Raw genomic sequence first — 17,168 nt, forward strand, 5'->3', positions numbered from 1 at the left:
AATGGATTTCATCTCATTAATTGGAGAGCCCTCAAGGCATGATTACTTTTTAAAGGTCCCACTTTTTAGCCTTGTCATGTGGGTAGCACCTGCATTTTGGAGAGGACACAGTTGACCCTTTAATGCCAAACTGATTGACTTAGGAAATGGCAGGCAGTATATTGTAGAAGTTCAAGATACAGCTCACCTGCAGCTTGGAGAAGGTGCCTCAGTGGTCAAGAGCACTGATTCTTCTTGCAGGGGCCCAGGTTCAAATCCTAGCACCCATATGGCACTCATAATTTTCTGTAACTGTGCTCCTAGAATCCAGTCCCTTCTTCTGGCCTTTGTAGTCACTCCATGCCCATGGTACCTAGACATACATGTAAGCAAGACACCCAGATACATTAAAAAGAAAGAAAAAAGAGGCCACCTGGGGGTTCAACTCTACCCGTTTTACTAGTTTGTGACTTTTACGCCCTCTAAAATGAGAGTGCACAGTATCTGCATCCTGTTGTGAAAATCCTGTGGCTCTGTTGAATGTGTTTTCATTCAGCAGTGTCCTAGGACAGCACATCCTCAGTGTAAATTGCAGTGATCTTATTTTCATGAACATCATCATCATTGTAATAGTTTAGGTGGAAAACTTTGGAGTCATCAGAAGAATTTAGAAATTACTCTGAAATTATCATTAATTCCATGGAAGAACATCTTAATTTTGTTATTTTTAATGTTTAATTTCACTCATCAGAATCCTTGACAAGGGGTGACACAATTCTTAAACTTTCAATTATGTAGGTACAGTTTTGGTATATTCTTTAAATTTGTAGTTATAGATATTTTAAATAATCTGGATAGTTCAGATTTAGTTTTTTAAGCACTTATTAAAACACTTTCCGTACAAAAAGCCCATTCAGTAGTAGGTTTATTTGCATTTTCTTGGGGATGGGATGTTGAGTAGGTTTTATTTTCCTTTCTACTTTTTTCTAATTTTGCCTTTAAAATTAGAGAAGAAATATTTAGAGCTTTAAAAATGTATCTCATAATGGAAAGGTTGTTTATACCATCAATTTTGTTGCAGAGCAAAAGTTTATTCTTTTTTCTCAAGATTTTGATTATAGTGGGGATTTTTGTTTTTAAGATCAATTTTGCTCTTTGGTAGAGACTAAACATTTGATCATCACTATAAATTTGATCATTTATAATTTAAATGTATTGTCTGAACTGTATAAAATGCAACTGTGGCTGGAGTGTAGCGCAGTGGTAGAACACTTGCTTCATCATGCCAAGGCCCTGGGTTCCATTTGTTGGAGAGGAAGAGCCAATCAAAATGACATGCGATTGTTGTCTTGTTTATAAGTTCTTTCTAATGAATATAGGTTCCTTTCTATAAATTTAAAAACTCTTTAAAATAAATTATAAATTAGTATGTTTCTCTAATTTTTATAAAATGTTTTCAGTCGACATTTATAAAGAAAAGACAAAGAAATTGCTTACATATTCCTGAATTTCTTGTTGTGTTTGGTTTTTACTTATTTATGAACTGTCTTACAGAGATACTAAAAGTAATTGCGACCCTACTTCGAAATTCTCCCCAGTGCCCAGAGAGCATGGAGGTTCGCCGAGCCTTTCTTTCTGACATGATTAAACTTTTTAATAACAGTAGAGAAAACAGGAGGTAAGCCGGAATAGAAAGCATTCATTTACAGTATTCATACCTACTTTTGGATGATTCCAGTCTGTGTTAGAAAAATTCCTTCCTATAAGTGTGTGTAAGTAACAGACAAGAGTTAAAATTTTTTATTACCACATTGTTAGAACTGTTTTGAATGTATTCTAGATAACTATGTTATTCACCCCCCACCTCCCACCCCTTCTTGAGACAGGGTTTCTGTATATAGCCATGGCTGTCCTGTAACTCCCTCTGTAGACCAGGTTGCACGACAACTCAGAGATCCACCTGTCTCTGTCTCGTGAGTTCTGGGATTAAAGGCATGGGCTATCCCAACTGGCCTTTTTAAAACAAACAAACAAACAACAGACCTGTATTCACTATTTAGAATTCTAGTGATTTTACAGTTTTTAGTAATTCAATACTTTTTTTAAAAATAACTTTTAGGAGCTTGCTACAGTGCTCTGTGTGGCAAGAATGGATGCTGTCTCTCTGCTATTTTAACCCTAAGAATTCAGATGAGCAGAAGATAACAGAAATGGTATATGCCATATTCAGAATCCTGCTTTACCATGCAGTCAAATATGAGTGGGGTGGCTGGCGAGTGTGGGTAGACACCTTATCCATCACACATTCAAAGGTAAGTTGCTTTATGGAAGTATGTGTTATTTTAAGTACCTGTAATTTTGAGTTTTACTCAAGTAAAATATTAATATGTTTGAAATAAAGAAAAAGGTAGGTTATTTTCTGAAAATATAGTGAAAACTAAAAAGGCATTAATAAGAATGTTTCTAACTTATTTAGATATGGAAAATTATTTCCAATTGTTCGTATTATGTGTGTTAAAATTAAGTAAATTTGAACATCATGTCATAGCATATTGAAATGTATATTTTCATGTATGCCACACTCAGGTATTTTTCTCTGAATTTTTATTGTTAGGAAGTTTTGAACACAAGGTGGCGCACCATGTTCAAAGATGGGAGGTTTTTTTTTGTTGTTGTTGTTTTTATATTTTTTCTTGTAAATAATGTAAATTTGAATAAAAAGGAAAGTTCTTGCTTTTATTTGCATTTTTCTCAGGTCAAAGTCAGGTTAAAATTGGTTTCAAATAAACTACTCAGCTATTTTTCTGTTTTTAAGACAACATTTGATATAACCCAGGATGGCCATGAACTCACTATTTAGTCAAGACCTGGAACTTGTGATCCTCCTGCCTCCACCTCCAAAGTGCTGAGTGTAGGCTTATGTTACCTCTCCCAACCTGTTCTTTGTTTTTTTAGCTTTGAACAATTTCAATTAAATATTATAGACCTTGAAAGATACAAAAAAAATGAACCTAATACTTAGCTATTAAATTAAGTACCTCTTCTCAAATGTTTTTATCATTCTTCAATCTCTCTCCTACCCTCACTCCCCGCTAAAGTAATTTTCTGTTACTATTTCTGTATCTTCTTTATGTTCTTACTGCAGTATATACCTTTAAATAATGTTTGGTGTTTGTCTTGTCAGTTCTAGGTATGGAACCTAGTGCAGTATGTATGTCAGGCAAGCTCTCTGTCCTGACTCATTCTATCAGAACTTTATAGCTCTTAACAATAAATAATGTTCTTTTTTATGTTTAAGCTTAAGGTTAGCGCTATCATGCTAAATGTATTTTTGCAAATTATTATTTGCACTATGTTGCTTGGATTCACCCATATTTACCCCTGTAGTTGTGTTCATTTTCTTAGCTATTTAGTCTTTTATGACTTGACTTTATTCTTCTACCAGTTATATGAGCAAATAATGCATATTTAAGAATTTATGTAAATTCTTACAACTATAATATGTAAGATAATGAAATTTCCCCCCTCATATTAGTGTATACATTCAGATTCTTACCAGCATTTATCTTTGTAAGTTCTTATTGCTTCACATCATTTCATCACTTTGTCTGGATTTCAAAATATTTGCCAAGGTTAAATTTTTAATTGATGTACCATTAGAATCTATCTTTATTTTCTTATTATGTGGTTCTGTATGTCTTTAGTCCTAGCACCCAGGATGCAGAAGAATCTCTGTTAGAGGATCGAAGTTCAGTTACTAGAACCCATGCCAGGTGGCTCAACTGCCTGTAACTCCAGCCCCAGGGGAACCCGATATCTAAGGCCTCTGGGGCATCTGCATTCATACACGCGAAGCCACACGCGCACACACACATACACACAGTCAAAATAATAAGAGTAAATCTTAAGAAAATCTAGTGGGAAATAAGAAAATTATCTGATTTTATGAAGTGCCTTTGGTCTGTGCACCAGATTTTTGAGACTGGTCAGTTTAGTCCAAAGTGCTGTTCAGCTAACCGTGATCCAAGGACAAAATCGTGCCTATTGCAAATAAAAATTTTGGGACAAAACCACTCCCATATATGTATTTATTAATACATGGCTGTTTTTGCACTACACAGATAAATTGAGTATCCCCTGTAGAACTACATGACTCTTAAAGCCTCAGCTATCCATAATGTGATCTGTACAGGAACAGTTTCCCATCCCTGTGTACTTTATTTTGGTTTGATTACATTGCCTCCATTACAATGGGCTGCTGCGATCTATGTTCGTTTTCTGTTAGTAGATTTTCACCCTTTACAGAGAGATAATAAGAAAACTTGAGTTACGTTTGAGCCTCATATACATTTGGATTAGATTTCAGAGATATCTGATGGGATTACAGGTTAGAAAAGTGCCAAGGAAGAAGCAGATTTTTTTTTCATGTTTTCTGAGTGTATTTGAGTTTGCCTTAGAAAAGATGGCTAGGGGAAAATAACCTTCAGAGAGATGTTGAAGTGTTACCAGAAGACTTGGGGACTACATGAGATCTTTTCAGAGGATCTGTGAAGTTCTGCTATCCAGCTACATAACTCTATGGGATTGGATTTTCCTGTAGATTTCCACCCAAACAATATAATGCCGCAGACCCGTGTAAGATTAGGGGCATATCAATTTAAAAATAACATGTTGTTTCCCTCGGTAGGTAGTTTGTTATTTCTTTTAATAGAAAGTTAGTTTTTTTAAATTATTTCTTCACATGTATTTGTCTTGTCTTTCATTGATGCCATTGATAAAAGTATTTTCTAACTTTCATTACTTGACAAGAAACTACGCTCTGGCTGTAGGGTTATAGTTATTGTAAAGCATGCCATATTGTGTTAAATCTTAATTTACACAGTCCTTTCCATTTACTCAAATCCTCTCCATTGTTTAGGACTTCAGTTTTAAATGATAGCTTAGCCAGTCACCCAGTCTGTCTGAATTCACAGCAGCTAAGCTTTGTAGTGTCTCTTGTCAGTCTGTCTTGACTGCATGCATCAGTCTTCTGCATCTCCCATGGTCATGGAGAGACCCTGATGATGGAGGTACGATATGTACCTCCACGATTGCCTGCTCAGCTGTCTGCTTTTCTCTCTTCCTCTGTCTTCTCTCTCTCAACCAGTATTATCGCCTTACATAATTTTCTGATCTCTCCAATATCTCTACTCAGCCTGTCCCTCTGGCTTTCTGCTGGGGACCGTCTTTACCCCGTCTCCTCCTCCCCAGTGGAGCTGCATCTCTTTTGCCCTCACCCCTCTCTCTCTGCTCTCTGTTGTTTGGTCGGTTTTTGTCTCAGCATTTCCAGTTGTTCTGTGCCAAGGTCTCTTTCTTGTTATCTATCTTTTCCTTCCAACATTTAAATTTTTTTCTCTTTGTTTTACTTCCTATATGTATTCACTGTTTTGTTCCTTTTGGCTTCTATTTGAATGCTTTCCTAGATATTATGAAAGTTGAAAGAAGAATCCAAAACATATATTACCCTGGAAGGTATTGTTTTCTAACAGAAGAAAACAGATGTGTTAAAAAGAGTTGTATACAAGGTTCCAGGTTTCAATACCACAGAAGAGATATGCACCGTGAAAAGAGTGATTGCTTCTACCCAAGGGCATGGAGAAGTCTGTGTAACAGGTGACACTGAGCACAGTCTTCAGGAGTAAATTGGATTCATGTAGATAGAAATGGGGTGACCTTCTGGTAGAGAAAGCAGAGCAAGCAAAGACAGAGATAGTTTCACCGAGGAAAAAGTGGTGACTAGGTTTGCATCGAGCTGTGTGACTTGTATGAAGGAGAATGCTACGTATAATGCACCAGTGTGAACCAACATTAACCATATATGTCCCTGTGATACCTGTGAATTCTTGTCTTGCATTTTATCAGCAGCTATTAACATTTCTTCATAGCATCCATAGAACTGTGCTTGGTGCTGAGTTTTTAGCAGTGAAGGGAAAGGAAAACATCATTGTTTAGTTTAGCTTGATTTACACTGTATATGATTAAGCAGCTCAGTCTTATCAAGAAGCCATGAACAGTGTCAGTGGCTGCTTATGAAAGCATCTTTGTCATGGCCACTCACAGTATGATGTTGGACCACTTCTTCAGAGTAATTTAGAATGCACATTTTATTACAGTTTTCTTTGTCCCACCTCAAAACCTTATTCTTAAGATGGGGGAAGCCTCGTAGAGTTTATTAGACCTGGGGATCAAATGCAGGGCCTTGTGCATACTCTGCAAGTGCTCTACTACTAGGCTACACCACAGGCTATAAGTCTGTACTTTAAAATTAGCTCTTTGCTCTGTGTGATGGTGTACATCCATAATCTATTTGCAGATGACAGAAGATGATCCTTTGGTCAAGACCAGTGTGGGTACTATAGAGACCTAATTCCAAAACACACACACACACACACACACGCACACGCACACGCACACGCACACGCACACACACATAAAATAAACTCTTATGCACAAAAAAGTTTAAATAACCCTCTGAGTATACAGGAAATATTTTTGCTACTTTCATAGAATTCTTCTCTACCTTCACATTAAGCTGTATTTTATATATACTCTTTTCTAAGATGTAAGTGATATTTTCTGTTTTAGAAAAGAGTATGTGGAGGTATGGAGAGTCTAAAGAAACTGAATGTGTACCTCAGTTTATGATTTCTTAGTTATTTTTTAATTTTTAATTATAAAATTTTAATTATAAAAATCTGACTTTTTGTGAATTTAAACATGGTGCAAAGAATGTTAAAAAGAGGAAATATGCTATTTTATGTTAGTATTTACAGGGAGTGCTTGTTTGTTTGTTTGTTTGTTTATTTATTTTTTCCTAGACATAGATTTTATAGAATGAATTCAGAGTGGTCAGAGAGAAGAGGAGGCAGGCATTGTTCAGTTTATAGTTTTCTTGACTTCAGTGACTTTTGATTTGAAACAGATCTTAAAACTGCTTTGCAAAGGAAATGATTGCTTTAAGGAGAGGCCGTGTGTCTACTTTCCCATAAAAGCCAGTCCTCCGCCTCCTTTTTAAAGGAGGTGCTGACTAAAGAAATTATGGAGTGTTTTCATTTTTGTATTTTTAAATTGGAGTAAAACTAGATTTGCCACATTTTTGTCATGATGATGTATTAAAAAATAAACTAATAAATGGAATTGTAAGAGGGCAAAGAAAAACTTATTTCAAGTTGGCTTTTGTAATTTCAACTTTTAATTTTAGTTTTTCACACATGTATTTTCATTTTCTTTGGGTGGGGATTTTCTTCATTAATTAAAAGTTAAAAGGTATTTCTTTCCCATAAAATTTATACAAAAATTATTTAAATGCTGCTACATTCATTTTTTGTTAAAATATTAATAGTTATTTTTAAAATGAACAACTTGTGCTCTAAGGTTCTTCATATGAATATCTAATAGAGTTATAGGTAGGTGTGAATTATTCAGTTAAGGAGGTGAACAATTTGTAGTATGCTAAAAATTCTGTTGAAGTTCTTGTAACCAAATTTTCTTTATGTAAAAGAACCCATTTAAAAGCATCTTAAATACTTTGTTGCATGTGGTATTATAATGAGGCTTACCTTTTGTTTTTTGCAGTGATTTTGGGTTTCAGTATCACAAATTTATATTGTAGTTCTTGATGAAGAACCGATGTGTAAAGAACTAAGTTGCAGAATTGGATGGCTTTTGCTTTTGCAGTTACATCAGGATATATGCAGCAGCTATAAAAAGCCAAAGAAACTCAATTGCAATTTTATTGTTCAGTGTGATAGATTTCCTGCCACCTTTGTAGCAGGGAAGCTGTTTGTCATTGTGTACTGTTCCACCAACAGCGGAACTAGGTTTTCTAAGCAGTAATAGGCTTCTAGCAACTGCTCTGGGCAGCTTACTGCGGACTGAGAGTTTCAGCTGTGTGCCTAGTAACCAGTGTAATTTCACTGTTGTCTGTTGTCATCATTAAAAAGTTTCCCTCTCTTGAGAAAAGGATGAATTGTGGTACAGTTAAATAACAATGTTTTCATTTGCTAGACTGTAACGCTTCTTTAATTACACTTTAAATTATTCCAACTTATTAATTATGAGAATGACCTAAAATACTTTTGTTATATAAGGAAATAGAGCTTCAGCCTTTAGACAATGTATTGTCTATATCTGTGTTGGCAAAATAATGTACAAGTAAAAATTAATTTCACTTGCATCAGAAATAAAATGAATTAGGTTGTGCTCAACTGGATGAATTTGAGTAAAATACTTAAAGATCTTAGATTATTAGAGTATGTTACCTACTGTTAGCAATCAGAGAAATTACTCATTTCAGTCATGTAATAGACAAAATGGTAGAATATTAAGATTAAAAGCCACCCATTAAGAAATTTCAAGAGCCAATGAGATGGCTTAGTTAGTAAAAATTTATATTACCTAACCTGATAAGCCTGAATTTGATCCTTGAACTCATAGGTAGAAGTAGAGAACTGACCTTCACAAGTGCTGTGGAGCAGGAACACACATGTACTTAGACATAAATAAAGTGTAATTTAAAAAATATAAAAAGCAATGTCAAAAATTACAAATTTTTCATTTCACAGATTTGCATTTTATGTGTGATTGATGAAGTATCCTTGTCTTAAAAAATTTTTAATAAAAATACCTTTTTCTTTTTCTTTTAAAATTTGGAAGTAACAGAAAAATTTGTATATATACAAAACTTCTAAGCTACTCAATGTCCAGATATCTGAATAGGACTTAATATTGGTATTTTGGTAAGATCTTTAGGTCTACTAATCCATATGGATTAAATAAATATATAAACACTTGTAATTATTTTCTTCCAAAAATTTGGTTATATTTATGCTCTTTTACGATCTATTTCCATTTAATGACACTGCTGCTTGGCATTTTAATGGTTACATAGAGTTTCTTGTATGTACTATAAAAAAGTAAAGTTAGCTTTGGTGATTATATAACACCTGAATATAACCAGAACACTTACTAGCCTAGGAGTGGTTCATGACTTACTTCTCCTCTTTTCTGGCATTCTCCAGAATTTTATTTGGAAGAGCTGTTGGAAGTGATTACTAAAACAAAAACTATTAATTTATGTTGTAACGTGTTACATAAACGTTATACTTTCTTATTGTTGAACAGTGATGCCCTGATCATGTGTGTGTACATTCTTCATATTTATCTTTCATTTTTGTAGAATTTCCAGGAGTTTCTGTATTTTTGAATGTTTTATCATGCATTTTAGAATGTTTTCATAGTTACATTAAACTCCTCCCTAAAATTTTCTAGTAATTTATATACCAGATTTGCATGTAAGCATGTGTTTAAATTTATTCAAGAAAGTAAAACTGGTCAGATGAGATCATTCTTGGGCCATGGGGACTACTCTTTATTAAGTCTCCATTGAAGAAAACTGATTTTTTTCTTTGTGGGTGGATGTCATTTAGAGATAGCGTCTGGGTTAGGGTTGAGGGCTTGTGTCCACTTTTCCTCTCTGCACTGGGAACCTGTCTAACACAGACCCATGCAGGTCTATGCAGGCTGCCAGTATCTCTCTGAGTTCATATTGTGTCAGTCCTGCTGTGTTTAGAGGGCCTTGTTTCCTTAGTGTCCTCCACCTGTCCTGGCTCTTAACATTCTTTCCACTTCCTCTTTGTATAGTTCCCTGAGTCCTGAGGTGTTGTAGGAATCTAGCAGAGTCACTGTATCAAGGGTAAACATTAGAACAGAATAGTTGTTTTCTAGAATTAATTTAATCATGAAGGAATCTTGGTGAAAATCAGTGATTGTTCTTTGTGATTTCTAGAGTTTTTCTGCAGCAGCTTTACAGTTTTGCATGACTTTAGTAATAAGACACTCCTGACATACCTGGAGCTCATGGATTATTGGGTACTGTAAACAGTATGCAATAACTACTAAAGTGATGGGGGTGTGATACTTTCCTTCAAAAAAAATATAGATTAGATCAGGGACTTTTGTATGAGGAGCTTGTTTGCCCCAAAATCAACTTTGTGTAAAAATCAATAAATATACTTTGAACAGCTGTTGGAGGGTCAGTCCATCAGAAGCTGGACATTCCTGCTGCCACACAGACCTAAAATTCATCTTGGAGTGATCTCTTTCTTTGACTGACCCACACAACACAGAACACTCATCATTTGGTGCCCAACAACACAGATCACTTGACACCAGGCAGGAGGGGTTTGATGAAGATATCCCTTTTAGGGCTGACTGTTCCAATATCTCTCATTCTCAGCACATTGTCCAGTTGTGGGCCTGTATATTAATTACCATCTACTGCAGAAGGAAGCTTTTCTGATGATGGCTGAATAAGACCTGATCTCTGAATATAGCAGAATGTCATTAAGATTCATTGTATTGCTGTGCTCCTTTAGCAGAACAATAGTGTGGTTTTTTTTTCAGGTTCGTGGCCTATCTAGTTTCAGATTCTTGGCTACCCAAGCAGTGTCAGGCATGGGTTCCATTTTATGGACTGGGCCTTAAATCCAATAAGATAGTGGTTGGTTAAGTGAACAGCTTTTGTGCCGCTACACCAGTGTATTCTTATAGATTGTTGTTACCATTATAGATTGTTGGATTTGTAGCTGGGTTGGTGTTTACCTTTCTCTTCTGGTAGCATGCAGAACCTTCCAGTTCCATGAACAAAGGCACCAGTTTTACTTCTCCATACCCATTGAGTTTTGTAGGTACTGTCTTCAGTAATAGGGCCTTACTATCAGTTTGTGAAGGACAGCCAAAGGGCCTTAGCAATAGTCTTGAGTTTTTGGGTGTTTCTGTGGGGGTGCCCTTGGCCAACAATTCAATTAGATATAACTCATTTCTGACACTGAAGATTTCATTTGGTGGCAAGAGAAGCCTAGTTGGGGCTTTGTGTCCTCCATTATTTGGTGATTTCATTTAGATTTTTTTCATATATGTATGTATTTTAAGAAGCTTCTACTGTAGTAGGTTTCCATATGATCCCTCAAGTGGTAAGATGGACTTTGAACTCCAGATTCTCCTGCCTCAGTCTCACTAATGTTGATATTATGGATTTGTGCTATCACAATTTTGTTACTGTATTATTTTGTCGTAATTTGCCTTAGCTTTATAGATAATATAGATAATAGAGTTGCTCTTAAGTATTTGTCAGTGATACCAAATGCTTACAGTTATGTGCATGAACCAACCATCAGTATGTTAAAAATACTTTTGCTTAAGAACTTAAAGGAAAGATGCATACAGAATCATCTGTGAAAATGAGCCTAATTTAGTGTATTGTAAAGAATATTATTGACTGGCGAACAATTACTACTTAGGAATTATGGTACTTTATGGAAATTTGAGCACCAAGTTTACCTTTTGTTTTAAGTAAATTCTAGATTATTTCTGTGTATTGGCATATTTAATACAGATACTAAAGATCATAGGGTTTCTCTTTAAATTATAAACCCATGTTATATTAATAAGGAAATGTTGCTTAAAACATTTTATAGAAGGAGAAAGTTTATTTTATATTCCCTATGGTTGCTTACTAATAATCATGGTGAACTTCAGAGTTGTAAGAACTGCAAATTTGTGAGGGAACTCTTGTAGGGAGAAAAAAATCATTCCTTTCTACTCATTTTACCTGTTGGCCAGGCCATTTTCAATTAGGCTGACAAAAGATAAGTAAGACAAATACATATCAATTCATTTAAAATAAATTGAAACCCTTCATAGGATATGAATAACTGGGGAAAGCATTAAACGTGCTGTTTTTACGCTATGTTAGGTAGCTGTGGGAAGATATGAGAGGAGGAAGAGGCACTAGCTCCAAGGAAAGTAGCAAACTGTCAGAAGTTAGACCCTCCCAGGACCCGCTCTTTGTGGAAATCAGGTTATTCCTCCCCTCACATTCCTGGGAGGCTGTCTCGTGGGGGCATGTCTCGAGTTTCATGACTTGTTTCTTAAGACATGGGAGCGTAAGTTCAGAGGTCCTTCCAACATTTCTCAGTTCCTCAGCTTAAAATGCGTGAGATGCTTAAAGCACTGTGGTTTTTGATAGAGCACTCTGAACTCTATCAACTACAAGCAGACAAACACATCTTTGTTAACAACAACAACAATAAATCAAGCACAGTTCTTCTATAACCCAAAGTCAAAGGGCCAATAATAAATTAGGAAGAACTAAAGATTAGTATTCCCAATTAGAAATTGATAGAAAAAGACAATACAATATAATTATGTACAACGGATGTGATCAAGCATCTCACAGAAGACTATGTAAAAATCTTTTAGATTTATAAAAAGATTCTGGACCAAATTATTATAAAAATACTTTAAAATAATATTATTTTGAGCTAATTGTACAAGAGTGATTAGGTGAAAAATATTAGGAATATTGATTAACATTTGGAATATTTGAATAAAAAAGCAGGATTTTTATATACCAATTTTTATATAACAATTTACACCTGTGTGTGTATGCAAAACAATACACTACAATGATAAATGAGAAATTAATAGTTGATTAATTACTTGATTTTTGGTAGAATTTTTGCTTTTGAAGTTGAGTGTGGTAGAAAGACATTTTTATACTACATGCTTTTTGTATTTGAGCCATGAGAATTCATCTATTTCAGAATCTCTTTTGGTTCATTGTGTGAGTGAATGAATGTACAGTGCTTACGGCATATGTCACTTGTTTTTCTTATGGGGTATTTTCCCTTTTCTATTTAGCAAAATGTTATTTTCATAATATGTTCACTTTAATAGTTTCCCTGAAATAGCATATGTCTTATATTTGATATCTCACCAGAAAACTCTAGTAGTAGAGAAATTAGTTTTGAATATAAATTTGAATAAGTACTTTATGTAAGACAAATCAATAAGTATTTATAATTTTCTTTTATTATTATATCTTCCTCCATGTATGATTGTTGAATGCTGTTTTATCTGTCTCTAAAGATCTTGTTTGTGGTAGTAATCTTTTGACTGATGTACATTGATATCTCATAAGGAATGACTCAGTTTTCTAGAAAACATGTCTATTTATTTGTTGTGGAAACATTTTTAATCTAAGAACTAGAAGTCAAGATGTCATATTCAGCGAGTATTGCACAAAATAACACAGTTAAAGGAAGCATTTTTTTTAAAAGCAAAGCCAGTTGCTAAACATGCCTATTAATTTTTAAAAAGTCTAAATTTTTATGAGTTAAACATTCTTAATATATGAAGTAAAAAGATAACAATGGTGTCTTGATTAATTTCTCTTTTATCTCTTAGTTAGTAAATTTGAGTGCCAACTAAGTTGCAAGCAGTGGCAAAAAGGTCTTGTAGTTAATAGCACATAAGTACCTTTAACTGGGAGTTTATAGAAATGCTTTCCAAACATTACAAACAGCTATAGATTAGCAATCAAATGATTGTGAAGATTAATGACTAGTCTTTTAGCGGGTAATTTAGAACAATATCTGGTAATTAATTGTGAATTATCAGTTTCAAGTCACAAATACCTTTAGAAAAACAGCATAAAAAGATAACAGCAGTGGTAATTGTTTCATTACCACTTAGCTTTTAGACTGTTAGAATAAATTAAGGAGAAATTAGTGTACCAACTGAATTTAGAATTTTATTATTCCCCCCCCCCTTTTTAATTATATTTGTGTTTTAATTTTACACATCAGCCATGGGTTCCCCTGTCCTCCCCCCTCCCGCCCCCACCCTCACCTCCCCCCAGCCCCTCCCCTCCATTCCCATCTCCTCCAGGGCCAAGACTCCCCTGGGGATTCATTTAAACTTGGTGGATTCAGTGCAGGCAGGTCCAGTCCCCTCCTTCCAGGCTGAGCAAAGTGTCCCTGTGTAAGCCCAAGGTTCCAAACAGCCAGCTCATGCACTAAGGACAGGTCCAGGTCCCACTGCCTGGATGCCTCCCAAACAGTTCAAGCTATTCAATTGTCTCACTTATCCAGAGGGCCTGATCCAGCTGGGGGCTCCACAGCCTTTGGTTCACAGTTCATGTGCTTCCATTCGTCTGGCCTTTCGTCCCCGTGCTTTTTCCAATCCTGGGCTCAACAATTCACGCTCCCACAGTCCCTCCTCCTTCTCGACAACTGGACACACGGAGCTCCACCTGGGGCCTGGCTGAGGATCTCTGCATCCACTTCCATCAGTCACTGGATGAGAGTTCCAGCCTGACTGTCAGGGTGTTGGGCCATCTGATCACCAGACTAGGTCAGATCAGGCTTTCTCTCAACCACTGCCAGCAGTCTACCAAGGATGCATCACTGTGGACCTCAGGGGACCTCTCCAGCACTCTGCCCACTCCTGTTCTCATGTGGTCCTCATCCATCATGATCTACCATTCCTTGTCCTCCCTTTCTGTTCCTGATCCAGCTGTGATCTCCTGCTCCCCCAAGCCCCCCTTCCCTCAAACCTTGCCCTTCATTTCTCCCACTCTCATCCAGGTAGAATTTTAAAAGCATTTCAAATCCTGAAAGTAAATGCTATCCAAACTGTGGGTTTTCCCCCCCTTAATAACTCAGTCTCCAGTCCAACATGACAGTAGATTAATTATATATATTTTTTTACATTCTTGATATTTTTGGTCTTATGTTCTCTCTTATAAAGGCTCCAGCTTTTGTATTGTGCAGAAAGAGGATGAAGCAAAAGAAGGGGACCCCATTTGTAACTAGTGCAAACTTTGAAAGTCGTGGTTGACCTTTAGGGGAGCATTTGGCTTTTTTCTCCATCATCAAAATAACCTGTATCCATTAGCTAAGTATAAATAAGATTTTGTTTTTTATAGCTTTATTTAGAGCTGCTGTAATATCAAGGATAATTAATTTATTTAAAATTTTCTTCTGCAGACAAATGATAGAGAAATGGGTTTCATGTCATGAAAGCTGTATATCATCCAGTATATAATGCTCTTTCCAATAGGTACATACTTAGATCCTAGTATAATATATAGAGAGGCTAGAAGAGTAATGAATTCTTTTCTCATATATCTTTATGAGTAATTATGTTCTTGTCATTTTATGGTATGCCACCTGTTGTCATTAAAATTATTTTATCGAAATGAGAAATTATAAGTAGCATACGTTTATCATAATTAGCTATACATTTAAGAAATTATTGAAAGGATTTTATGATCTATAGGTGGTGCTCATTAAAATATATCTCTTAACTGATTAAATGTATTTCTTGTAGGTTACTTTTGAAATACACAAAGAAAATCTTGCCAATATATTTAAGGAACAGCAGGGAAAAGGTGATGAAGGATTAGGGCCTTGTTCTTCAAGTCTGGTTCCAGAAGTCACTGGTGTTACCAGGGATGTTGATGTTTCCGTTGGGCCCCAGCACTCAGATCTGAAGGATTCTTCTAACTCTCCTCATTTCACTAGAAATAGTGATGAGAACTCAAGTATTGGAAAGGCAAGTTCAGTAGATTCTGCCTCCAACAGTGAACTGCAGACACCTGATCCATCTAATGACGAAAAGAAAATGGAGCAAGAAAACCAAGAGTTACTGGATCAAGCCGCTGTGGAAGGAACAGCAACAAACGAGACAAGGAATCCATGTGATTTAGAAGCATCTTCTGATGTGGTAGACTCTGTTGTGGCTCTTGTCTCTGATTCTTTTGAACTACCTGGCAAAGATACAGTTATCATCAGTGAAATAAGTGCTTCTATAAGTTCCCCCTCAGAACAAGATGCTGCAGAGGTGCCAGAATTACTGGAAAAGTCTGGAGTAGAGGAAGAAGAAGATGATGATTATGTCGAACTGAAGGTAGAAAGCAGCCCTACTGAGGAAGCCAGTTTGCCCACAGAGCTCCAAGATAACAGTTTGTCTGTAGCTGCCTCTGAAGCCAGAGAAGGGCAAGACATGTGTGGCAATGACTGCGAAGTTCAAGAGGAAATATCTAATACTAAGATTCAAGATGATACTGACACTGGAGATTCTAAAGATTCTAGGTTCCCAACTGTGGCCACCCCAGGACCTTTAGCTACCTCACCAGATGCTCCTGTTTCCCAAACAACTGTACAGTCAGACATTGATGAGACGCTGGATGAGGGGATGAAAGCAACTAATGCTGGAGAAACTGAATTGGTTAGTGATTGTGCAGATCATGTTTCTGAGGCTCCTGCTACTTTCGAGCAAAAAATTGCTAAACTAGATGTTTCCAGTGTTGCTTCAGATACCGAGAGGTTTGAATTGAAGGCCAGTGCAAGCATAGAAGCACCACAGCCTCATCGACATGGGCTTGAGGTAATTATAGATATTGTCTTAAACTAAAAAAAAAATGTATGCATATTTTGCCTGTGTGTTTGTTTGTGTACACCATGTGTATGTACCTCTGTTGTCTCTTTGGCATGAATTTGCACTAAGTTAAAGACAGTAAGTGCGGGTACTTGTATTTGGTCAGTATATTACTAACAATTATGTAAGTGTATATATCAAATGGTTATGTCATATTTGACAATTGGTCTTAATTTATAACTATGTACTCATTCATTCATTTTTGTGGTGCTGAGGGTTGAATCCAGGGTTTTATCCATGCTATATAAATTCTCTCCCACTGATTATACTCTCAGCCCCAATGTGAGTTGTTCATTAAATGGGAGTTTTCCTTATTATTTTAACACAGCATCACCAAACATTACCACTTTCAAACTTCACAATTGGCATAAATTTAGTTTATAAAGCAACGATAGGAAATACTTGGTTTTCACTCTCCAACTAAATCAGTTCTAGCATATTCCTTTTCCAGTAAAATCTGGGACTGTATATTTACCATTGTATGAGTCTAGTTTCGAATTTAAGGGTCTGTACCATGAGAAGAGCCTGTGTGATGGAGAGGCACAGCTTTCTTCCTTATCAGTATTTCACAGTGACATGTGGTACATGTGGTTAGATGCATATGATTGCTTTTTTCCTTTTTTTTTTTAGCTTCTGTCCCTCATTTCCTCCCTTTCTTTTAGTTGTTGTTTTGTCTGTTCTTCATTATGTGGACTTTTGTTAATTCTTATTTTAACTAATGAAGAATAATTTAGTTACTGTCTGGATCATAAGTACTGTTGTCTTTGCTAATATTCAAAGTTAAAAACTGCTTGATTGCTTTGTGAAATGCTACACTGTAGCAATGTCTGCAATAACATGGCTCCACAATAATTACTGTTGAATTG

General features: G+C 35.8%; 1 protein-coding gene across 5 annotated transcripts in view; it reads left to right on the top strand.

Moving 5' to 3' along the window:
• The window catches only part of Lrba (LPS responsive beige-like anchor protein), a 578,506-nt gene that overhangs the window by 101,973 nt on the left and 459,365 nt on the right, over positions 1-17,168 (top strand). For all 5 annotated transcript variants that reach the window (XM_036190835.1, XM_036190833.1, XM_036190836.1 and 2 more), the window contains 3 exons: positions 1,534-1,657; positions 2,099-2,291; positions 15,193-16,251. In XM_036190835.1, the coding sequence (XP_036046728.1) occupies positions 1,534-1,657; positions 2,099-2,291; positions 15,193-16,251 (1,376 nt within the window). The remainder of the gene's footprint in view (positions 1-1,533; positions 1,658-2,098; positions 2,292-15,192; positions 16,252-17,168) is intronic.

This window comes from Onychomys torridus, chromosome 6 (genome assembly GCF_903995425.1).
Source record: "Onychomys torridus chromosome 6, mOncTor1.1, whole genome shotgun sequence".
NCBI lineage: Eukaryota > Metazoa > Chordata > Mammalia > Rodentia > Cricetidae > Onychomys > Onychomys torridus.